The sequence below is a fragment of the Heloderma suspectum genome, chromosome 9 (genome assembly GCF_057233095.1).
Source record: "Heloderma suspectum isolate Gila_16-S chromosome 9, 16-S_ref, whole genome shotgun sequence".
NCBI lineage: Eukaryota > Metazoa > Chordata > Lepidosauria > Squamata > Helodermatidae > Heloderma > Heloderma suspectum.
Genome location: NC_139466.1, coordinates 22517401 through 22543837, shown reverse-complemented (window position 1 = coordinate 22543837; position 26437 = coordinate 22517401). Strand labels below are relative to the sequence as shown.

Below are 26437 nucleotides of genomic sequence, written 5' to 3'. Positions count from 1 at the left end.
AGGGAAGAAAAATGGTCCATATTTTAGTAAACAGTGAAATTTGAGAAACTGCATTACGTTCATCAGAACTACTCGGCGCTGTTCCAAATATTTTTTCAAACTTCTTAACACTATTTTGATACGGAAGGAAAACTGTATGAATGTCATTTCAAACACAGCTACACAGAGCCTTAAAAAAGATCAAGCTCTGTACTAAAAAAATAAAAAAATAATACCTTGGGGCAATGGTTTATTTGAGTGCCTAACACACCCACTCACCCACCACCATAACCATAACTTTCTACTTCACCTTTTACACAAGCTTTTCTTACACAACATTTGTTAAAACACAAAATAGTCTGATATCATCTAATAATCCAAGTCAGAAATTGAGGAATCCCACCTGTAACTGCAAAGCTTCATGATTCTCAAGCCCCTCCACAATGTTAGAGAACCTCTCTCCGTTATTTCTCTCAGCTGCAATTGTTATGGCTCCTAAAATTTTGTCCAGACTGCAAGAGAAATGTATTGTTTTAATGCTATACATTATAATATATGCATGTATTTTATTTTTAAAAATCAAATATTATACTTCTCCTTAAAAGCATTTTTGTCTTTTTCATACGACGTTTATTTAAAAACAAACACACACCAAAAATGTAACCTTCTATTAATACAGGATGAAAACAAAAACAAAAAAACAGGAAGTAAGTCCTTGCTTCCCCCTCCCATTTTTAAATAAAATTAAGATGCTATTGGTTTGGATCCTAAGGTATGTTAACTTAAGGAAAATGTCCTATCCTGTCTTCCTCTCTGCAACCACCTTTGCCCTGCAAAAAGCCTCTCCAGAGGGCTGGGAAGCCCTCCTGAACAGTGAACCAGTTCGCACCTAACAGCAAACTGTAGGTTACCCACAATTTGTCATGCATGAGCAGGAATGAGTGAGCACACTGCGTCCGAGATGCTCTTCACTTCCATTTTCTGGACACAACCTACGATTGCCCTGTGTTGGTTGTTAGTGTAGCGTGCAAAACCAGAGCACTGGGTTGCTTCGTTGCTAAGCAACCCAGTGGTTATCCCATGGTTCACTGTAGGTTTAACTGCTGGGTTGTTTAGCCCCTAAACAACCCAGTGCTCAGGGTTCACACATCACACTCACAGCCTACAAATGTGCTGATCGTAGGTTTTTTACAGAAAGCGAAAGTGAGGAGCAGACTGGAAGCAGCACATTCGCTCCCGCTCATGCACAGCAAATTGTGGGTCAATTAACCCATGATTTGCCATTACGTGCAAACTTACCCATTGAGAGATGGGGCACAGCAGGCAATTGGCAGAAGTGAGAATCAACCAAAATGAGGCAGAGGTCCTCCGGAAAGCACTTTTTGTGGAATGTAGGTGACTGCAGAGAGAAGAAGATGGCAATTGTCTATTGGTTAACTTCCTTAACTTACCATAGGATCCAAACATCTAATTTTAATCCTTCTTCACAGTGATATTTTATATGCTCAGAGGTAGACAGGCCAACTGTAAAAATTGCTCCGACATAAGGACTTCTGGCTGTTTTTTCTGCCCCATATATACATGCATTTTGCATGTGACACACTTGTTATCATGGGGTGCTGATCCTAATTATGCCATGGAAGGCCACTGTTTTCCTTACAGATGGCTTTAAAATAATTTTAAATAACCAATAAAAATAAGACATAGCCCTTCTACCTGTCCCATGACAAATTCTGCCCAGTTCCGCCCTTTCTTTCTTTGCACTCAGCAAGGCAGCTCCTGCCTCAAGCCACAATTCACAGGGAGATAAGAAAAAAGAGAAGACAATAAGAATGTAAGGAAAGCTCTACTGGATCACGCCAAAGGCCTATCTAATCCAGAATCCCATTTCCCACAGTGGCCAGTGAGATGCCTCCAGGAAACCTACACACATAGCAAATAAGGGCATCACCCCTTCCTGCTGTTTTTCCCCAGCAACTGGTATTGAGAGGTATGCTGCCTCTGATCCTGGAGGGAGCAGATAGCCTTATCCTCCATGAAAAGGGTGGTTTTGTTCCAATCACAGAAAAGCTCTTGAAGTCTCTTTGGTAGCAAAATGCCAAAGGGAAACAAATGAAAGAGAACAGACACAACTGAATTTATGTTAACCATCAGTGTCTAAATAAGAAAATCTTTTGTTTTTACTTACATATTCTCTTCTCCGACAATACAAATGGCAGAAAGTATTTTTACTGTTTCAGTCATCATGTTTGGTTGCTTTGGATCAATTGCTCTGGCAAGTAAAAGAAGGCTTCTTTCATCTCCTAGAATTCTTTGCAATCCATACTAAAAAAAAAAAAAGCTTTATGGGATTCCCCTCTACACACACTTCTCTCAAATGAGGGTGTCCATGTTTTGAAAGAAATATACTTCAGCATGTCAACAGTCTTAAACCATTATAATCCCAAAATAAAATCTATACATTAACCTTCTCACTCCCAATTTCTGGGTTGAATTCGAACTGCTGGTTTTAACCTTTCACTTGGGGCAAGGATACCTGAAAGATCATCTTCTTCCATACATACTAACCTGAACCCTGCTCTTAGAGGCCCTGCTCTGGGTGTCCCCACTCCATAAATTGAAATGGGTGGCTACCTGGGAGAGGGCCTGGCAGTGGCACCCTGATTATGGAAAGCATTCCCCAGAGATGCTCACATGGCATCTTCTTTATGGTTATTTTGGCACAAAGTATAGACGTCTTTCTTTTCCCAGGCCTTTTAAAAATCTGTGGTTTCAGTGTTTTGGCCCATTGTATACGTGATATATTGTTAGTTATCTACTTTTATTCTTTCTGGAAATTTTTATACTAGAATTTTTTATGTCCTAAATAGTTACTTTATGATATTGTACTTTAAAATTGTATTTTATAATGTTATGCTGTTAGCTGCCCATAAAACAATGTTAATTGGCAGCTTTACATAAAATATAGTAAGCGTATGAAGAAATAATCCAAAACCATTTTTTGGCTTTCTACATTCAGCAACAGCCTAATCTTACACATGTCTGTACTGTAGAGTTCAACATGATATACTTCCAGGACTGAACAACAAAAAATGTAAATAGGACTGCAGCCTAAATGCTTCATCTGTACAAGAAATACATTATTTATTTTCTGTTTCCAAAAAGACAACCTTTTAAAATGCCTAATACAGTAAGTGGTAGTAATTAATACGTTTCCTATGTTGTACATTTCAGCCACAATCATCAAGTCAAGAGGCATAAAAATAATTAATGTGGGAAATACACAATAACCAACTTGAACTACATAAAAACTATTGTGCTACATAAGTTCTTAATAATCTGCCTCATAGGACACCAGTTTAATATGTACCAGTTAAGTAACTCTGTCCAAGATGTATTTACATATGATATCCTGTTATCTACCTAACATTGTTTTATTTTATCTACATCTTCATCAGGAAGTTCCAAGTTTTTGTGGTAATGTTCCAGGAAAGTAGCATATAACATAAGCATGGCAAATTCAAGATCTGAGATTCTATTCCTTGCTTAGTATAGCATCTTTGTCATGTCACTCATTATTTTCAAAATAGGTCCCAATGTGCAGGCACACTGGGGCAGAAAACAGAGAAAAGGATATGTCGGGATGCATATCTCAGTGGAAATACAAAATGCAAATCTTTTTTTTTTTTCATTTTTTAAAGACTACAGAAAATTCAAGAACTGAAAAGTCTTTACCATACTTTATACACTTTTCAAGCAATGAAGTAACCCATAAATTACCTTCATCTTCCAAAGCGGTTACTCTATTCCCAACTTATGAATGGAAAACGGAATATTATTTATTTATTATTTATTGCATTTATATCCCGCCTTTTTTCCTCTTGCAAGGAACCCAGGGTGGCTTACATTCTCCTCCTCCTCTCCATTTTATCCTCACAACAACAACCCTGTGAGGTAGGTTGGGCTGAGAGTGTGTGGCTGGCCCAAAGTCACCCAGTGAGCTTCCATGGCCGAGTGGGGACTAGAACCCGAATCTCCCGGCTCCCAATCCAACACTCTCACCACTACACCACACTGGCTCTCTTATTGGTGATTGGAATATTGGTGGACAGCAAAAGAGAATATTATTGGAATATTGGTGGACAGCAAAAGAGATTTAAAGATGTTCTTAAAGCTAATCTAAAAAAATGTAACATAAGGACTGAGAACTGGGAAGCTCTAACTCATGAGCGTTCCAACTGGAGGTCAGCCTATATTAAAGGCGCTATGGACTCTGAAGAAGCACGAGTACAGGGCGAAAGGGAGAAACGAGCTCAGCAGAAGGCACGTCAAGCAAACCCTCACCATGACCGCCTTCCACCTGGAAACCTGTGTCCTCACTGTAGGAGGCTGTGTAGATCCAGAATCGGCCTTTACAGCCACCTGCAGACCCACTGCTAGAGATTAATGTGTTGACTGACCTATCTTCTATTAATCTGTCTAATCCTTTTTAAGAGTTATCTATACAGACTCTATCTTTGGAAGACAATCTTACTCGGTCACGAGTGATCGCCATGGTGATGATGAAATTACCTTCCCATTATTCTTAATTCTTCACTTCTGACAGAAGTAGTAAACTAGGCAAATAGGCAAAGCATTGGCAATAGTAGGTCAAATGTCCATTTCCTAATTGCAGTAATTTCTTTCTTCTTTTTTTAAATAGTCATTCATACTGAACTCACCCAAAGTGAAAAGCAAAAGGAATTGAAATTCTTACCTTATTATTCATGAATGCTTTGAGGCACTGTATAAGTTTATGCTGATTCTTCTTGTCAATACTTTCTTGCCTTAAAAAAAAAAAGTAATGTTAACTGAAGGCACTATATTAACTATCTTTTCTCTCCCTCTTCCTTCTCCTTGTAATTTCTGTACTTACTGTCTCTTGTCCAGAAGCTTTTCAAGGACATCCAACAGAAGCCCAAGCCCTTCATGTCCAAAATTGTTAACCCAACTGTAAAAAAAAAAAAAGGGGGGGGATTATTTCACATTTGCTCTTTTATGAAATTACATACAAAGTTAATCAACCTGATCCAATGACTGATGCAGGGAGAGGAGCTCCAATGGGGTTCATGCACATATTGAACCTGCACACACACGCACGCACACACACAATAGTAATTAATAGGAAAGCCATTATATTCAAGATTTCAATGAAAGCAACAGTGCACACAGCCAATTCAGGGATGGAATATGCTGATACTATATTCCCAAGAAGCACATTCTTAATTTCAAAAATATTTTATTTTTGCACATGTTCATTGTATACCATGCTTTTAAGTAAACCAAAAGTATCATTCACTGTAAGAGCTCCTGGATAGCAGCTCCAAAGATTAACTTCTAACAGCTCTCTCACCAAAATGCTCTCTTCATCAGCCATCTATGACACAAATAAAGGCTTCTGATATTAAGGAAAGTCCTCTGAAAAATATACCAAGATACTAAGAACTTGCTAAGCAGCAGAGTAAAAAAGATTTCCCTGAATTCATTTTATAACGTCAGGTCAGAAAATTGTTCAGCAAAAACATGAGCAACATACATGTAATGTTTGGGGTTTTTTCATGGAAATCCTCTTCCTCTAAACAATTTCCCTACCAAGTTGGATATATATGTGTATACATATCCATACACATATCCACATATAAGTGAAACATAGTATTGCTCATATATAAAAATTTTGCTTCAGATCGTGGGGGTGTTCCAACGATCGTAGGGGGAAAAAGAAGCCATCGTGGCTTCTCCCCCGCACCCACCCGCCCCTTTGTTTACATAATTACTTGCACTGCAGTGTGGGTTAGCGTGTTGTGTGTTCCCAGAGCACAATGTGGTGGGGGTAGCGTCGTACCCAACCTACAACCCCTACTGCACATCGTGGGTTGTAGGATGGTATGAAGCCACCCCTGCCACACCGCGTGCCTGGTTCGCACGACAGGCCAACCATGCTGCAGCACAGGTATTTATGTAAACAAGGGGCATACACAGGGCAGGGAGTGAAGCCATGATGGCTTCTTTTCCCCCATTGATCATCCAAACCCGGACAGTATGGTAACTATTCCATGGTGGGCAATAAGCAAATATGGACTTAAATGAGATGCTGGTGTCTGAAGTCAGCTCTCTACTGTACAGTTCAGTGTTGAATTATGAGAATTGGAAGGGACGACAAAGTAATTCATGCAGCCGCAGGGCTATCCACATGTCCCTCCCCCAACCCACACACCCCAGTCTGAAATCCACAGAGACAAGTGGAAAGCAAATGAACGGCAAAAATATGCCACAAAGAAAAACACTCTTGCTGTACCAAGCAAATTTCAGCTGAAGTTGAAATGCATAGGAGTTACACCCTCATGTAGAGATTAAATAATAGAGGTGGGCACCAACCCCCAGATTTGACTTGGACCCCAATTCAATGCTTTGGAAACAACCCAGTTCTGCTTGGACTGATCCAGATGTCATTCTCTTTAAATTTGGTACCAAACTCAAACCAAGATTCGGAAATACGATGCTTCGGTCCTCCCACAGATTATCATGGGAAATTTTAAACCTGCTATATCTTTTGTTTCCCGCCACCACGGCAATTTGAATAAAAATGGCATACATCATAGAGGTGTCCCCAGGCAAGAAACCTACAAAGCTTCAGAAAGATAGGTGCAGGGCCTAGGGAGTTATGATGAGTGAAAACCAATTCAGTTTTTTTCATTGTGAAGCCTGTCTTGCACTCCCCCAAAGCACAGTGACTACAGTACCTGGTAAAACATGCCCTAAGATTAGAAGGTGGGCCTGATGGTCACTCAACTGCATTCCCTCGCTTCCCCTTCTCATCAGTGATTTAGAGAAACGAAACCAAAAGATGCTATTTGGAGAGTAAACAGAACATCTGTGTTTCTGACCATGAATCGGTAATGAAGCCTTGTTCTGGCTCAGCTTCAGTTCTGGTTGCTTCAGAGGGAAGCCTATTTTGCTACAGGAAACACTAGAAGTAGTCTGAATGGCCCTGATTCTGCTTCCGTTTTGTCCAAATCCAATGTATATCCCTGCTAAATACTGGCTACCTGCAGACTGCAATCAAGCTGCAACCTACAAATACAGGAACACAGGCACATACAGATGCACTAATGACGAGGAAGCTAAGGTATCAATGTTGAAGGGAAAAGTCAGCAATAAAATGCTGGTAATCAGTTTTGATGCAGTGAGAGAAGTGGAAGAATTTGGCTGAAAGCAAAATAGCGCAGGATCTAAGGAGAGAAGGAGTTATGTGATGTAAGGGTCAGGAGAGCTGAAGAGAAAAGTCTGTGCCTTGGTCCTCAACCATTTCTGTTAGAAGTCTGCTCTGAGAACAAGACAGAGGTTGGTGGATCAAGATTCCATTCTTATTCCCAAAAGTAAAATGTTAACAAACCCCAATACAGCCACCATCCCTCCACATTTGCTTCCAGACTGCCACCTGGTGGCCAGCTGATACTCCTCTCACAGAGCCAAATTATACCCTTCCTTGGGCATCCAGTTGCTGATCCATAGAATCTACATTGTACATCAAAGGCAGCATTTCTTTGCTTTCTGACATTAACTTTTTTTTTCTAACTGCAATTTTGAAATGGAGTGGCTTGCCAGTAAATATAAAGCTAAGTTTTCCTACTTCTTCTCCATTATTTAGGAATTGTAACTAGATGGATAATCAGCAAATAATATCTGGCAATTTTTAAACACCAGATAATACACTGGGTTGCCACAATTTTATTTTTGCTATGTTTCCATTTTCCAGATTCTTTGGTACCTTTGGACTACTGTCCAACTTTAGTAGCCTTGTAGGTATTACTGCATAAATGCTAGTTAAGTAACTATGAAATTTCTGAAGCAGTTTCCAAAACGTTTTAGCCACTACTAATAAAGCAAGGTAAAGTGTAATTTTAATGTTAGATTTTATGTTTTTATCATTTCTGTAAACCGCTTTGATAACCCAATGGAAGGTAAATCTATGTAACAAATAAATAATACAGATAGGAAAGATTAGGGATATGTGAAACCATCAGTTACTTATGCCATCAACACAGATGCACAGTGGAGTAAAAAACAAAACAAAACATGTTTTTACGAAGTTTGCACTTTGCACACAAATTATGATTTTTGGCATAACAAAAAAATCATGTGGGATTCTAAGCATTTTCTGAGGCAACTAGTCTCATGCAAAGTAGTCCAATGTTAGTCATGGGGCCTGCTCGGACATACCAGCAGCCACTTTGAATATTCAAGCCACAACCGCAGCTTGTTGGGTCATCCAAACCCAGCAGGCGTGAACTGTGTGAGGGTTAAACAACTCTCACATAACCCTGAAACAGGCCATGGGTTCTGTAAGGGTTATTTAACCCTTGCACAACTCACCCACACCAGGTTCAGACAACACAATAAGCCACAGTCACAGTTTGAACATTCGGGATGGTGCTCACAAGCTGCACTGATCATGTAAACCCCATCACGATGTCTCTGTCACAGCTTGTGCAACACCAGAGGCTATGGTGTTGCATATTCAGGAATATGTGTGGTATTCAACAGACTGCATTTTTCTCATTGTGTTCCATCCCCAGCTGTAATCTTATAGCTTAGTCCAAATCACTGAACATCAAATAAAATGAGTGATATTTTAAAGCTACATGGAGAAACAAAGAATAGTGGGGAAATTATACAGTGTAATCTAGGGGAAGGCAACCTTTTTGAGCCATGAGCACATTTGGCAATTTCAGAAACTGTCCTGAGTACCAGCACAAAATGGCTGCCATGGGAGATATGCCAAAGAACAAGTAACCTGCCCAAAAGACTGAGTACAAGGCAGAGGTGGGATCTGAGCTCCAACACCCCAAACAATTTATTTGAACCCACAGTTTTCAGCACTAACAGAAACCTATTTCACAGCAATCCCAGCAGCCATTAAGAAAATGTGTTTTATTTTTACATGGGAGGGATAGGGCACCTTGGCAAGCATCAAGAAAGGTGTCCGGGGGTGCACTGGGGCCTACCCCAATGTAGTTTATGCTGCTCTTGAGAACAAAAGCAAAACTAAAAATCTTATTGTCAGTTAATACCTTCTAACACCCAGGAGTTATAGTTTAAATGTTAACAGCTCTGGAGCCTATACACATTCATTTATATATAACCTACAGAACTGTTAAAATTTAAACTTAAATTTAAAGCTCCTTGGGGACTTGCCTCTTTTTCATATTACTTTGGAAATGACCATGTACACAGAGGGCACTATGCACACATAAATTTAACCACCTCATAGTTTAGTTTATTTTTTATTTTCTAAAACATACCTGCCAAGGCAAATCCGATCTTTTGAATGTATTTAAATCCCTCAGCATTTCAGCTCCCAATAATTACTCCTATCTTTTGGGTTTTATACAAATTCTTTCCTATTTTTTTCTCTCTTCACAAAGCATTAGCCTGATGATTGTAAATCAAAAATCAAAAGCCTATGTTCTTTTGATCCTCCAAGCAGGAGAACTGCCACACAAATTTAAGTGGTCAAAAGGTAAACCAAGTGGACGCCTACAACACTCCGCAACTAAAGCACTGTTGTTGTCATTTTTAGAATCATAGACATCCTACATCTAAAGACTGAGTTTCTGAGTAGAAGATAAATGAGCAGAGTATTAAACACATCAAGCATTCAATAATATCCCATTAATGCTTCAAACAGGCAGAAATCTCATTCATCAACCGAGCCCTACAGCAAGCTTGTATTTTTTTTATTACAGCCATTTCTCTCCTTTCTTGATAAAAAGCCTAAGACTTTGGCATTCATATGAGCAACATCAAGGAAGAGCAATCATCATATGCTGAATTATCAATGTATTTCAGCACTTGATGCACAGTGTGCTTTTTTGTTCTTCTGTATTTAGTTTTTGGTGTTATGTAACTCTAAGTCACTAGATGGCTCTCCAGAGCCATCTAGGTTCAAGATCGCCATGAAACACTGCAGAATATGCATCCTGAGGAGACACAAGAGCTCATGAGATTTAACAACACTATTGACTAACAAATAACAAGATGGAAGAGATCCAAAGGCGTTCATAGCACTAGCAATGAAAACCCATACAAGCCTCCCTCATGTTTCAATATCTTCTGAAGAGCCTTGGCTTTCATATCTATGGAAAATTAAATCTGCAAGGACACAAATGACAGGGCCTTCTCGGTATTGGTGCTGTAATTGTAGAACACTTCCCCCAGAAGGTTACCATCAAACAATATCCATGGTGTTTTACCAGGATTTACCTTTAAGAGGAGGGAGTCATTTGTGCTTATCAAGCTTTTATAATCTCACATCTATGTATCAGTCTTGGGAGTTAATGCAATGCTGTTTGTATGCTTTTAATGATTTTGTAACATGTACTGGGAGGTTTTTAGCTTGGAAAGCGGGGTAGAAATTTTAAATTCATGAATTCATGTAGATATAGACATTCCTTTCACAAGACCCACTTCTACAACTCAAAACCACAGTCATTCAGAGAAGTTGGTCCAATGAAGAGTATCATATCACATACCCTATCTCATTCTCCCAGGCCAACATGGGAACATTTAAGCATTAAAATATCTTCTTTTGATTTAAGATTACAAGTAATTCAGTAGAATATTGCTGTCTGAGCTCTCTGGACAAATTTATCACCTTGGACTTACCAACAACAGTCACTGCTGGAAGTGTGAAGAATCAAGTGGAATTGTAGGCATATGCTGTAGAATTCTGTCCTGACAGAATCATAGTATAGTAGGGTTGGACATGGCCTATAAGACCACTGAATCCAACCCCCTGCTCAATGCAGAAATCTAAGTCAAAGCATTCCAGTCCTATTACTGCTACATTTCAGAGGAAGGTGGAACAGAGAATTAACTATGTTACTAGCACAGCCTGAAAATTGCCCTGAACTTAAACCTTGGAAACCTGCTATCAACATGGAAAATCACATTGTATCAATGTCTATGGATTCTGAGGGCTACTGTGGTATTCAAATTATTTAACATACTACTTGAAACCTGTAAATCTGTCATACTTTGAAATTTGAATGGAGTCAAGGGTGTGGCATTTAACCAACAACATGTTAGCTCTATATTCAACAACAACCATGCCCATAAATCACCTAACCTCAGCTCCCCTTTCCTTTATTTTTCCAACTGTGTCTTGAATTAAATGAGTGGGTGAAGGTAACAGGTGGGGAAGGAAGGGGATATTTGAGATTTTATGCACATTTTGGTATAAAAAAATGTCTGTTTGAACATTTAAATAAAAAACAAGGCTCAAGGGAAGCAAGAGAGGAAAAAAGTGACCACGTATATCATTATTATGTAATATTTAAATATGTAAATGCCACTGTACTTCTCAGAGAACCCAGAGCAGCTCACAGAAAAATACAATACAAAAAAGGAACTTACACCATTAATAAAAATGCAACCATGATACTGTGAGCATTCAAATAAAGCATGACACCTTCTTCTTATGTCCTCACCTTCAGATATATTCAAAGAGAAAAGACAATTCCAGTCTCAACCACAGCAGAATCTATTTTCTGGCTCAGACATAGAGAAATTGAAAATATGAATATATTTGCAGTGATAGAACCCAATAATACAGAATTCAACTGGATGTTAAAAGGAGATTTGAAAGTCATCTCAACAAAGAGAGCAATTGAAACTACAGCAGCAACTGAGAGTACCAAGAAATAGATAAGCCCAAACATCACCATTTAACTAAAAAGACAATTAAGACTCGAAAGGTGACAACACAATGGGAAAATGGGGAGAAAGTTTGATACAAAGCTCGCAAAAGAATAGATAACACTCATTTGGGAGATGAATGCAAGAGCAATTAATAGGCAGGGGCAACAATAACATGAAAATGGGGTTACAGCCGTAGTCTCAACAACTCAGACAGTTTGAATCTTTCAAAGAAGGTCTCCAAGGACTCCGTTCACCTATCTCTGCCTTTACAGTGGAGCAGACACATCAAGGTCATGTTTACACGTTAAGTTTCCTTTCTCACTTTACCTTGGTCAGCAGGACAAGTGTCCCCAGAAACATGCTGGATTGGATACACTTTCTCTAAGTATTATGTGTGTCTTGCATTGTTAGCATCAGCATGAACAAGTAATGCATTACTTGTACATGATGGTGTAATACAGGGATTAATGCCAAGCAATACAAAGCCAGACCCTGAATGCCTTAATTGGATACAAATGCAGTGGTGTGAAATACAAAATATATCTGGTGGTTCTTGTAAACAGAACTTGAACAATGCTACTGAGCAGGAAAACAGCTTGTGTCAATGTCACCTATGTTTATATAAAGAACTTAAGACTTTTTTTTCTTCAACCACCCAAATGTTGCATATTTGCATGCATTTTGTTATTTTCCAAAATTTACTCTGCTGCCAGATTATCAGGAATCAAAGCAAGTTGGGCCTTGAACAGGGAACTAAAGGATGGCAGTTCAAAATTTAACCTGAGTGCCACCATCTGGCTCTGGCCAAAAGGGGCGGGGGTGGATTTACACAAGACTAGCCACATTTTTTAAGGAAACCTCCTTATGTCAACAGATCAGAAAAGGCTAACTGTCTCCTACAAAGGTTTTTGTTTTTTACTGTTCTGAGCAAGAGAGAACTATTCTTTCAGAAGAAATCTTATTTACTGTCCCTCCTCTGCTACTGTCGACCTCAGAGGAACCAGGCCCAACACCAAGATACTTATCTTCAAATAATCTCCATTATTGCTCCCAAAACACTGGGAGAATATAACAAAGGGAAAGGATGGCACTAAGAACAGTTGTGCCTGAAGGAACTATGCAATAGCCATTGGAGACAAGTAGGTGTACCCCCACCCAATGACTTTAATTCCATAATGCCCCCTCCACAAGCAGAAGGCACTTCTGTTCACACACAGGTCACCCATTTCCATTAATCTCACCATTGCCCTAGCCCCAGACACCTATATCACATCACATGCTGTTCTATAGAATCCCTGACTTGTTCCAAGGAGGTGCAAGAGAAGGGAACGGAATGCCTCAATGTGTGCATGGCTCACCACATGCTGTACTTTGCTACTCTATGCCATATACCATTTGCTACCTGTAACATAGACTTCACCAGATACTCTCACACATTTTAAGCTCATCTCCAAAGATGGAATCCCATTTTTGTTTTCAATAAGAAGGGAAATTTTCAGAATGTCAACATGCATCTACATTTTCACAACAAGTCTGTGGGCATGCAAAATATTTATTTATTTAAGATATTTATAAACCACCTCTCAGGGCAGGAGCACAGTTATGTCTGTATTTGTATTCTTAATTTTATTAGTTTGACAGAGGTATTCCCTGTGCAACCTAGACAAACACTACTTTATTATTTCAGCTGCAAAGAATAAATACTAATAATGCATATGAAAATAAATGTTATATTTATCATTATAGCTCTGAAACACTATAATGATAAATATGCTGTTACATTTATACTATTGACAGCTTCGGCTATTGGGCGGTATAGAAATGAAATAAATAAATACTACCAGGATTCCACTTTCTCAGAAGATGCATTAATGCATTGCATAATATGTGATGTGTGATTTCTCTCCTTAATGAACTCATACTATTTACATCATTGCAGTTAAATATGTTGTGATAAATTCATTTTTCTGCGTGCATACTAAATACCAAAGGCCAGACACATCAATTCTTTTATCAACCACAATCAGCTTTATTATAAAATAGTGAGAATGCTCACACTTCATGCTACTTCCAAACCCTTTAAATATAAGAGGAGGTTCCTATCATCAAGGCCAAAGAGCCACTCCATAAAGCTGCAACATGGAAAGAAAAGGAAAGTGTCAGGGTGGAAACTGAGCCGATAGAACCCCAGAGCAGTTCTGATTCTGAGGAGGATCAGCAATCTGTGGGAGAGGAGCCAGCTCATCCCTCACAGGCACAGCAGCTGGCAGAGATTCCTCCTGCCGGCATTCCTGAGATAGATAGTGATCCTAGCAGTGAGAAAGTGCAGGAGGGGGGCTTGCTAGACGCTCGACGCAGATGCAGGGAGCGACGAGCAATGGAGGGCACGGAAAGGAGGCGTAGCGCCCATTTGGTGCGCAAGCAATGGCCGCCTCCTGTGGACCCAAGGGAAAGAGGGAGGATCTTTCCCTAGCCCATAAGTTCAGGGTCTTCAAGTGATTCTCCTGCAAACGGGGATCAACTGCCTACCCGGAGCATAGGCTACTCTGCTGTTCATTGCTTAGTCGTTGGTGATAGCATCTGAAAGAGTCATTAAGTTGTAAAAGGATTAAAGCCTTGAAAAGAATCCTTTCATCTGTGTCTTGAGTTGGCTATTGGAGTGTACTGAAAGAGGCCACTAGGGTGCTCCTGACAGAAAGCAGGGCTACTATCAGCTCTGCTGAAAAGCCAGTTCCATCAGGCTTTGCCTCTGCCCCAAATGTCACCCAACAGTCATTCCATCATGATGAAGCAGAGACATAGGAACCAGTACCATTCCACTGGGTCAACTGAGAGACCAGCAACTTTTGGCTCTTCCTCTCTTTGAACTGTGTCCTTCCATTGTTGTGATAAGAACTTTGCAACTAAGAACTGGTGCCTGAATGTGAATCCTCTTCCCATCCAGTCCTTTTTCCTTTTGTGTCATGCCTTTGATTTTAAGACAGAGGGCAGGAACTGAAGCATTATTGATCTTTCTAAGCCCCTTTGGAAGCCTTTTAGTTTAAGAAGAGGGTTGAAATACTTTAAATAAATAAATAGATAAGATAAGATAAGATAAGATAAGATAAGATAAGATAAGATAAGACCAAAAAACTTTGTGGCAACACACTGGGTTGCATCCAGACTAAGTTATAGTACTGCGTCCCAAGTTCATTATGACTAAACTTTCACATTGATTTCAATGGAACAGAAGTGCAACTAACTTGGTCTGGACCCAGCCGTTGTGTTATACAGAATTCTAAAGATCAAGTAGACCAAGTAAACCAGACCGTGTGCCCTCTCCACATTTTTGACATGCAAGGAGGTATGTATGAATAGGCCACCTCCTTTAAAATCCCTGTTAATACAGGGCACCTTTTCACAACAATCCTAAAAAGCAGAATCATAGAATAGTAGGGTTGGAAGGGGCCTACAAGGCCATCGAGTCCAACCCCCTGCTCAATGCAGGAATCCAAGTCAGAGCATCCCTAATAACTGTCAAGCCCAGTTCAATGTGTTCCAAAATGCCAAAATTTACAGGATGAGTATAGGTTTTGAATCCACTAGACCATATTATTAGCAAATGGGCCCTTTGACTGCACATACAGAACCCTTTACAGCCTATCCATCAGGAGCTCTTATTTTCAACCATAGTCTCATTTACCAAAGATAAATAACTGAATTAATCCCTTCAAATCAGAGGTTGAAAAGGTCCATCTTCCAAATATGTTTTCAACAGAAGTAGATCTTTACATAAGTGCTTTAGTCACAAGAATATCTATCATGCAAGACATTTTTGAACAACAGCTGCTGGAATCAAAATAGGAGCTGCATTTTTTTTTCCAATGACCTACAATTTCCAAAGGTCTAAGTAAATATTTAATCTGTTTCAGCCAGCAAGCCCTGCTGAAGTGAGAGCCTAGCATCATCGGGCATTATGAGGTCCACTTCATAGCAAGGACTTGGGACAAGTCAGGTTCAGTAGATTCTGACAAAGCAGGAGACAGGTTTCCCAGGGAGGAAGGAAACAGAGTTGCATCACGGGGAGCTCTGAATGATGCTGGAAGCTTGCCTGTATGATACTCCAACAAGCAGCAGATCATGAAGAAGCCTTAAATATGGTTTTGGCTTCCTTCAGGCTGGTGAACCACGCTTACATACTGACCGCAGCCTTCTTTCTTAAATGGTCTGTTTCAGTAGCCTCAGACTGTGACAACACAGAAGTGACTCCAGTGAGATGACATCTTCATAATGGGAGCCCTCAGAATCTGAGAATGGAAATGTGATCTCCTCTGCACACAGCAGTGGCTGATCCCTGGGGCCTTCATAAGGAACTAGGTCCTAAGGAGTTGGAAACCTTCTGTAGCAGAGACCTCTCTCTGTTCCATTAACTCAGGGGCTCCTCTGAGGATAGGGGTCAGGGTCTTGGACCATGATAATACTGTTCTATCAAAAAAAAAACCTAATTCCCTCTCATATGTGGCACTTTGATTTGGATCTAGTAATTCTATCCTTCCATATCTCTTGACATATAATATTTTACAAATCACTACCTACAATTTCATTGGATAATATTTTTCAATACTTACCTTACTGGATTGCTCGTTAGAGATACTCTCAAGGACTCTAAGCAATTGAGAAGTTTTTCCTCTGAGATACCCGACCGCAGTTCATGGACATATTCTTGGGACGACAGAGTGCACTCATGTTTACTATTTTTCAGGCCTCCCTTAATAGGGGAAGAAAAGGAACATGTTATAATTTTAAAACAGTCCAGAATACAAGAGTATTCTGGATGAACACACATTAGAACAAAAAGCGAGACTATGTTTCCTCTTATCTACGGGTTTCACTCTTGTCACCAATTGCATGTCCACTGAAGCTAAAGTCATGCATCACTGTGGGTGACCTGCAGACATAATGCTTCTTTAACCATTGTTAAGGGATAAGGACCATGGGCTGTTGGACTGTGCAGGTCATTCCCATAAGCTCCCTTCTTCTCTCTCTCTCTCTCTCTCTCTCTCACACACACACACACACACTCCCTCTGCTAACATTAACCAGGGTTAAAGGTTAGATGGGAACCAACTCAGTCATGATTAATTCCAACCAGGGTTTGCTATTAAGCAGAAAAGTAAAACCAGCTTAAACCTTTCATTTCAAATCCTGTTTAAGACAAAGCTCTAGAAAAGTTAAGGTGTATGCCAATGTAACCCTTGAACATTTTATGCGAGAGAGGAGAGGCTGAATACACAATCCTGCTGCCCATTTCTGATCCATTTAATGTATAAGGGTCAGGAGGACTGCATATACAGTTTCTTTACCAGATTCAAAATAAATAGGCTACAGCAAACACATTTCTTCATCTCTTTCTCAACAAATATATAGAGATACATAGAATAAAATGATCTAAAGCAGATGGAAACTGATATATGTACATCTAAAATACTAAACCTAGATTCAGTATAGGTTTAAGCTACAATAATCCTTCTCAGCTGTTAAAGCTAAAGCAAGAAAACATTGTTCTTATATTTTATTATAAAATATAGTTATATAGTCTATATATTCTGTATAGCTTTATTACTATTTGGTTATTAAACAAAAGGGATATGAAAAGTAAAACATTTATTTATTTAAAACTATTTTAGGCCACCTTTAATGGTGGAACCCTTAAATAGACTTAAAGACCTCAATAGATGTCAACTCTACATGTATTTTTGAATTGCGCTTCCACTTGTGCTCAAGGCAATTTCCAATACAACTCTTAAACACAATCATCCACATACATGTTTTAACATGCAAACATTATGTAGAGGCATGAATCTTGTTTGTATGTATATTAGGAAAAAATGCCCCAATCTAATGAAAAGCTAAGTGTGCTTAAGGCCAATGACTGAAGCAAGCTTAACTCTGTGTTGGATTGTGGCCTACTGAATGACTTGCACTCGCTTCGCAAAGTGGCAGAGTTTCCACGTTCAGGTTCATGTTTAGTGGTGAACTTCCTTTACACATGCTACTTGAAACTATCAGAAATATGTTCTTGGGACATGTGTTTGTATGTGTGTCAAAAAGCACAATGCATACAAACAATGCGGAGTGTGCTTAAGCACATGTCCAAAGCTATTCTGTGTATAAACAAATTTGGCTGTTGTCACATCAGTTGACACAATAATATTTCTACTTCTTATTACCATAAGAAATCAACTTGAAAGTAGCCTTAGTTATTTAAATTTGTATGCATATGAATACTTCCAATCATATTTATTGACTTTGATTAATATATGTCTGTAAAATTTACTTGTGTGGGTTTTATTGGTTTTGGTTTCAGAGTTTTGTGCTTTTTACCCACTTTTCAGCCCTCCCTCTCTTATTCAGCAACTATCGCTTTGTTGAATATTCACTAAAACTGAACAGCACAATTCAGAATTTGATAAGGAAAAGATGGATTTATGTTGATCAAGATGTCACAGCTACTCAAATGAATATCAATTTGTTCAGTAGCACACATCAATTTTGCTTCAATTTTGGGATATGTAGAGATGTTTATATTGTGAGCAGTACTAATGCGATTTGGGATATGTTGTTTTCTTTTAAGCCTGCCATTAAGTGCAAAACCAGAATCTGTTAAAGCAACATGCACAAATCTAGTGTCCTGAGTTGACTCTCCTCACTTAGCATTTCTTTTTCACAAATTAGTAACACTGGTCCCACATGAGTGATGGGACTCAACATCAGAAAGTACTATTTCATCACCCTATGATACAGCTCACAACGTGAGGAAGAGAGGGTGAAAGAGCAAGTAGCGTGCGCGCATGCACATGTGTGAATGAGAAAGAGAGAAAGAAAGGGAGGGCTACATCAGTGCAACAATCAACAGTCTGTTGATTGCTGAACTATCACAACCCACTCCCACAAGCATATATCTGCTCTTTCCCCTTCTGTCCTTTACATTATAAGCTGTATCAGAGGGTGAAAACCCACTGTAATGTTGGCTCTCCATTACAGCCACACCGGAGCAAGCAAGCACCGGAGTTCAAAGCCATTTTTTATGAATGGCAACATGTACATATTTAACCTCTGTACCACTTCACATTTTTATATCTTCATTGATCATAAGGGTTTGCATAATGCAAATATTCAACACTGATTATGGAGCACAAAAGTCACAAAACTGAACTAATTAGTGCTGAAGTAAAAACATATTTTTCATGCCAATATAATGGGATCTTCAGCATTTTTCGTTGTTGTCAGTAAGTCTGTAGATAGTTACAATCTAACCTCTAAGCTCAATTAATGAAATCAATCTAAGACATTCACACATTTGTGTGCTATGCCAAGTGATATAAAAGTCACTCTTTGCTGTAGTGAAGTCTTAACACCCTACTATGGTAGCTTATACAGTACGATTCAGACAATAGTGCATGGAAGCTTATAAGTAATACTTTAAGAGCTCAAGATGTAACAAAAAAAAAAATCCCAACTATTTAACCATTCAAGTTGTATGAAAGCATTTCAGAAAACTATTTGACAAATTTCTACCCACAAACTGATCAGAAAATGATGAACTTATAAACAATATAGAGTGATTAAAATATAATTAATTTTCTGTGGAATAATAACTTCCAAACAAACAAAAGAACAGCCACACCAATGTCTAATGGCTAAGAATTATAAGTAGAGCTGGTACAAAGTTTCAGGACTTTTTATTTCCAGAACAAAATTGAGCATTTGATGAAGAAGCACCTTTGTGGTGAACAGCTAAACAAATAGCATGACAATCTCAAGTATTTCAATGCTTTTTGTCCACAACACTGTACACAAGTTCCCAAAGACTGATTTTTAAGGTTTGGGGGTAGTACAGTCCCTCAGACTAGATGAGATGGAACAACTCAGAAAATTTCCCAAGTCTTAAGGGCAAGAGAGGTGTAAAATCCCTGAGCTTGTTCTCACCAAGTTGAAGGAAGTTCCCCGACCCGAATGAGCTAAAGCTTACATACAGTCATTTTATGTACTCTGTAAGTGTCTTCCTTTTCTGACTGTAGAGGCTGCGGACAGAACTCCTACCAGACACATGGGCTAGAGAAAGGTCTTATACTGAGTTGTATCCAATATTAAGTCCCACTCATTTCAATGAGTCTTCTTATTGGCTAACATCGACTACAATGCAGAGAGTATAAGGGACTCAACTAAGTTTTAGCTCATTCTGGTCAGGGAGCTGAAGGAATTAAGAACTCCATTTTCTTTTTGTGTTCTAGCAGTCTGAAAGCTCCCATTTTACAAAGGCCGGGGCTGCACGTAGTGGGGTCAACCGCCTGTGTGTATGTTATCTCATGATGCCTCTAGCCCCAAGGTCTGAACAAAGCCAGATTAGTTGGACAGAGTGATCAGTTGCATTCCTGTGGGAACCCTCACCTCCCTTTAGGGGCCTGAGAAAACTATTCCAGCCAGCCTGTGACTGGCTAACAGAAATCACTTTAGAGTTGCCAGGGGCTTGAGCATATAACCAGGGGGGTTACAGCTTGACTTTGCCTTGGATTCAAAGTATCTACGTTTGGTCCTGTCCAATTGGAAGATCCATGCTTAGGTATGTATAGATAGGTTTAGGTTGCTTAGTTACTTTTGTCTTGAAGTACTGTTTCTATATATTACTCTGTTTCTTGTATATCTTGTATTCCCTTTTCCTCTTCCCCAATAAACCTTTTTTAGCCAGCTGTCTGTGTGCTTCATTCTAAATTGCCTCTGTACTAAATCCAGAGTCTTCCTCTTGGTTAATGCTACTGTTTAAGGTTTCAAGCCTTAGAAACAGAGATTGCTAGTTTAGTCCCCTATTTCATAAGCCTTCAGGGTATCCTGTTGTTGTTGTTCAGTCGTTAAGTCGTGTCTGACTCTTTGTGACCCCATGGACCATAGCACGCCAGGCCTTCCTGTCCTGCACTAAGGTCTGAGAATGCCCTGGCTCAAGCTGAATTGGATGTAAGGGGTGGTGGCAACCTTTGCTGAGTTGTTCAGCCTGAACAACCTTTTGTCCCTACGTACACTGACAGGAGTTAGGAAACCCCTCTTCCTCCCTTCACGAGCTCATTGAAAAATGCAGGTATGAACAATCGGGGGGGAGGGATTCAGCTTAAGCCTGTTTATAAGCCAAAACACAAATGTGATCAAAAACATATTAAATCTTTCCTTTATTTTTATGTCCCAGATAAAGTACATATATAAAAATGGTACAATGTAGCTAGGATATATACAATATAAAATTTAAAGGAGAAATGTAGAGAAAGTTTAGGAAGTTTTTAAATTCTCAAGGTTCACAAATCTCCCTCTGTAGCAGCAGTATAATCCATTTGAGAAGAGGGGAAGAGAGAAGATTCCAATAAGCTTGGAAAACAGCCAAGCCTACATTATAGCAGCCATCACCAAGCACTACACCATCTCACCAGTCAACATGTGCAGAAGCAAATACACAAAGAACTGCACTAAGCAAGTCACCATAATTTTGACCATTTTCACATCTCACTACTAATAAAAATCAGATCACATAGTGACCCACTTCAGATGAACAAATCCTAGCTTAATAAGTGAGGACAAGCACAAGCTTTATATATTGATACTCAGCTCCTTTGCTCCTTCTTTGGTCCTTCATTCATGTGTGTAGAAAAAGAAGCCAGGAAGCCACAGTTAATAATAGTTTCCCGTTATTTTCAAGCAGGGAAACTATGGTTAATGGCTTCCAAACAACTCAGGATATCAAGACAAGGTTTAAAGCTGGCTTCTGAATTCTGGCTTGTTTGGAATGCATTAACTATAGTTTCCTGATTCTGAAATAACAGGAAGCTATGATTAACTGCGTTTTCCTGGCCCATTCACTTACACAAAGAACAGCAAAGGGACTGCATATTGGTTCACAAAGCTCATGCATATCCTGTCTTATTAAGCCAAGACTTGATTGTCCCAAAGTAGCCAGAGTGGATTACATTTTTAGCAAACTTAAAGAGCATATAATAAAAAACAAAAAGAATGTATGCTGAATTGAATCAACTGCTTTTCTACTGAAATGCTAGTATACAGACACAAAGGACAAAGCCATGCCAATACAGACTATATGAAGTGGATGGAAGTGGTTCCTCCCTAAATACTTGCTAATACCCTTTCTTCATCATCTAGAACAGTAAACATGAAATGCATGTTCAATACAAACATTTCAACAGCAGTAAGAAGTTTGTACTGAAATTTAGCATCTGGTGTTCAAGTACCATTATAATTGTATATCTTTTTATACTTCTATTAACTACTGTTTTTATCCCCATTATATAATGCATGTGTAGCCAAATTCCTGTTTCTCTTCACTACCACTTTGCACTGCTGAAGTAATAAGTCTAGCATCATCTTGGAAGGTAGTTTAAGAGTCAGGGTCAATATGAAAGTAGCATACAAGATAGTTAAAAAAAATATTTCAAGCACCCTATGGGAGACAACCAGCCTTCCAGAGTTTCCAGAATAAAACTGTATAAAGAATAAGAACAGCAAAGGAGGGTTGACCAACACAGAAAGTAACAGACAAGGTATTGAAAATGCTGCTGCAAGTATCATCAAACAACTTTTTAAACTGATGAAGAGGCCCTCCTGGAGTCAGAAGAGAAATTTAAGAGCGCGTCAAAGACTGAGAAAGGCAGAGTATTTTCCATACTCAACCTTAGGGATTACAAAAAACAGAAGCATCAAGAGGTAGTCACTATAATGTATGGGCCTGACATCTGGGATTCAATACTTTATATCAAATCAAGTTAAATCCTGCTCTCCAACATACATACACAACACTCTCCAGGAGTGAGTACAAGACTTATCTAATCCAAGACACTGGCCATCACCACATAGTGCAGTGGTCATTCCATAACTAATTAAATGTTGTGGGGAAAGGATGCAGACAGACAATTGTGGTTCTGAACTGTATGAGATATTAATTTATGCCAGAATTTTTCAAAATATAAAAAGCTAGCTGAATGGATGTCAACCACAATTTCCCATGGCCAAACATGCGTGGTTCAAACAACTGATTATAGTAATTGTCCCATGCTTGCAAAGTGCAGTACCTCTTCATACTGTAAAATCAAACTGAATCCAAATTTTATCTTGACTTGTTTGAACCACAGTTTAAACAGTTCCCCACATTCAGACATAATGGGGAGCTACAATTACAAAAGTGGAAGCTGCACCAAAGAAGGAGATGGGAGTGTGCAAACCTGAAGCTCTCGCAAGCTTGTTTACATAACAGTAAACGATAGTTTAAGGTTTACAAGCCCACTGTCTAATATTCTAATTCATGGCAATTCTGCACATGCTCAGATCAGTACAAGTACATCTCTATGCTTGTTAAGGCAAAGCCATTTCCATCTTCTACAAAAAGCCTGTGTCTACGCAGGAATGAGCAGGTAAGAAGTGTAGTGCTTTCTAATGAGTCAACATCCTCATAATTACTTTCCATCTTATTTAGCTCAAATGTTAGACGCCTTCATTTCTTTTCATTAAAGACATGCAGTTCTGAAAACATTCACCCCACTTTACTATAAGAAAATTATTTTTCAATTTGTTTTCCAAAGCAAGAACTAATGTGCACTCTTTTTTAAAAAGCCATAGCCATTAATAGTTTAGTGAGAGTCTATTTTAGCACTGACAATGCATATTTAGTAAATATAACACTTAGCATTTCTCTAGTGAATGTCATGTGTTCAAAGTGATTCACATAAATTATCATTCAAAACAGCCTTGTAAGGTAGGTCAGCATTCATTTTCCAATATTACACAAGGAGGGCTGAGACTGAAGGACTTCTTGGCTCAAAGCTCACACTACCAGCTATTTTGCTATATTTGTTCAAATAAACTCATATTGCATAATCCATATAGAAAACATAGATGTATTTTTCCCATATTTAGAATTCATATATCTGTTCCAGTCTTCCCTCTCCTGAATTAATTTTAAAAATTAAAGCAGTAAAAATGGTATTACAGAATTAAAAGGTCACTCTCTTCACCAAACTTGCTTCGTAAGGTTGATGTGAAAATAAATGAAAATTGTAAAACTTTAGAAAAAAAATACAAAAAAGACCACTCTAAAATTGAATATTAGCAGTAATAAAAATTGGAGGAAAACATTTTACAGGTATGTGCTACAAAAAAAGCTTTACGTACATCAAAAGAAGACAAAAACAGCAAAGTATTTTCTTAAAATAACAATTTCTTCTACTCTGCACATGCAGAATACCTACTTTAATTGATTTTAACAATGGTAGATCATGAGTGTAGAATAATTAACCATTAAAAATACAAAAAATACAAGAAGACACTAGCTTATGTTCCCAGCACAAGGGTAACTAGGTCTGATACATCATCTCTACTGTCGCAGAAATCTTAGAGGTACTCCCAAGATTCCCCAAGAGCTCAGCCATACTCTTCATCTGCTGTTAAATGGGTTTTCGGGGGGGGGGGGGGAATCCCCAAAACTTTCATTGTCTACTCAAACAGTTTGCCTATGTTCTGTAAAGCTTGTGACCTGGGTTGCACGACACACTGGGCTCATTAGGGGTAACTGGTTTGCTGTAGGGTTATACTAGGGTTATTTACAGCTAGGGTTTGTTTTGGGTTAACTCTAGATATTCAAAACAGTGCCAAGCATGAACTGCAGCTCATCATGGGTTAAATAACCTTTGGTGAGCCCAGCATGTCATGCGAACCAGCCCAATGAGTATGTATACAACCAGCTAGCTAAATCACAGCTAATACTAGCCATAGCAGATTTTGACCAGAAATATACCCATAATCAAAAGCAATTTGGTTGGCCCATCTGTCATCTTATTTTCTTTCCATCTATAAAAAGATAGATTTCCATACTGCTCATGCTACATTCAGTGCTTTTTTTAAATGAAGCTTTCTTATCAACATTCATTTACAATTTTATTTCTTAACTGTGATGTGTCCAAAACCTACTCCACTGCTGTTGTTGTTGTTGTTGTTGTTCAGTCGTTCAGTCGTGTCCGACTCTTCGTGACCCAATGGACCATAGCACGCCAGGCCTTCCTGTCCTGCGCTTACTCCCGGAGTGTGCTCAAGTTCATATTCATTGCATCGGTGATGCTATCTAGCCATCTCATCCTCTGTCGTCCCCTTCTCCTTTTGCCTTCAGTCTTTCCCAGCATCAGGGTCTTTTCCAGAGAGTTTTCTCTTCGCATTAGGTGGCCAAAATATTGGAGCTTCAGCTTCAGTATCTGTCCTTCCAATAAGCACTCAGGGTTGATTTCCTTTAGGATGGACTGATTGGACCTCATTGCAGTCCAGGGGACTCATAAGAGTCTTCTCCAGCACCACAGTTCGAAAGCATCAATTCTTCGGCGCTCAGCCTTCCTTATAGTCCAGCTCCCACAGCCATACATTACTACTGGGAAAACCATAGCTTTGATTAGACGGACCTTAGTCGGCAAGGTGATGTCTCTGCTTCTTACTATGCTGTCTAGGTTTGCCATAGCTTTCCTCCCAAGGAGCAAGCGTCGTTTAATTTCATGGCTACAGTCACCATCTGCGGTGATCTTGGAGCTCAAGAAAGTAAAATCTGTCACTGCTTCCATTTCTTCCCCTTCTATATGCCAGGAAGTGATGGGGCCAGATGCCATGATCTTAGTTTTTTTAATGTTGAGTTTCAAACCAGCTTTTGCACTCTCCTCTTTCACCCTCAACAAGAGCCTCTTTAGATCCTCTTCGCTTTCTGCCATTAGGGTGGTATGGTCTGCATATCTGAGGTTGTTGATAATTCTCCCGGCAATCTTAATTCCGACCTGTGATTCATCCAACCTGGCGTTTCTCATGATGTACTCTGCATATAAGTTAAATAAGCAGGGTGACAATATGCAGCCTTGTCATACTCCTTTCCCAATTTTGAACCACTCGGTTGTTCCATATCTGGTTCTTACTGTTGCTTCTTGACCCTCATACAGGTTTCTCAGGAGACAGGTAAGGTGGTCTGGTATTCCCATCACTTTCAGAATTTGCCACAGTTTGTTGTGATCCACACAAAGGCTTTAGCGTAGTCAATGAAGCAGAAATAGACGTTTTTCTGGATTTCTCTTGCTTTCTCCATGATCCAGCGAACGTTGGCAATTTGATCTCTAGTTCCTCTGCCTCTTCGAAACCCAGCTTGTACTTCCGGTAGTTCTCGGTTCGCATACTGCTGAAGCCTAGCTTGTCGGATGTTGAGCATCACCTTGCTGGCATGTGAAATGAGCGCAATTGTGCGGTAGTTTGAACACTCTTTGGCGTTGCCCTTCTTTGGAATTGGAATGTAAACTGACCTTTTCCAGTCTTGTGGCCACTGTTGAGTGTTCCACATTTGTTGGCATATTGAATGCAGCACTTTAACAGCATCAACAGCATTTAGGATTTTAAATAGCTCAGATGGAATACTGTCATCTCCGTTAGCTTTGTTGTTACTAATGCTTCCTAAGGCCCACTTGACTTCACTCTCGAGGATGTCCGGCTCAAGTTCACTGACCGCACTATCATGGCTATCATGGACATTAAGATCTTTCCTGTATAGTTCTTCTGTGTATTCTTGCCACCTTTTCTTAATCTCATCTGCTTCTGTTAGGTCCCTGCCTTCTTTGTCCTTTATCATGCCTGTCTTTGCACAAAACGTTCCCTTGAGATTTTTATTTATTTA

General features: G+C 39.3%; 1 protein-coding gene across 20 annotated transcripts in view; it reads right to left on the bottom strand.

Moving 5' to 3' along the window:
* Positions 1-26437, bottom strand: part of DIAPH2 (diaphanous related formin 2) — a 503126-nt gene that overhangs the window by 418645 nt on the left and 58044 nt on the right. For all 20 annotated transcript variants that reach the window (XR_014784817.1, XR_014784816.1, XR_014784813.1 and 17 more), the window contains 5 exons: positions 16326-16465; positions 4895-4969; positions 4736-4805; positions 2168-2304; positions 383-491 (listed from right to left, as the gene is read on the bottom strand). Coding sequence is in view for 10 of the 20 variants with exons in the window: in XM_084813816.1 (XP_084669942.1) it covers positions 383-491; positions 2168-2304; positions 4736-4805; positions 4895-4969; positions 16326-16465 (531 nt within the window). In the remaining 10 variants the exon portion in view is untranslated. The remainder of the gene's footprint in view (positions 1-382; positions 492-2167; positions 2305-4735; positions 4806-4894; positions 4970-16325; positions 16466-26437) is intronic.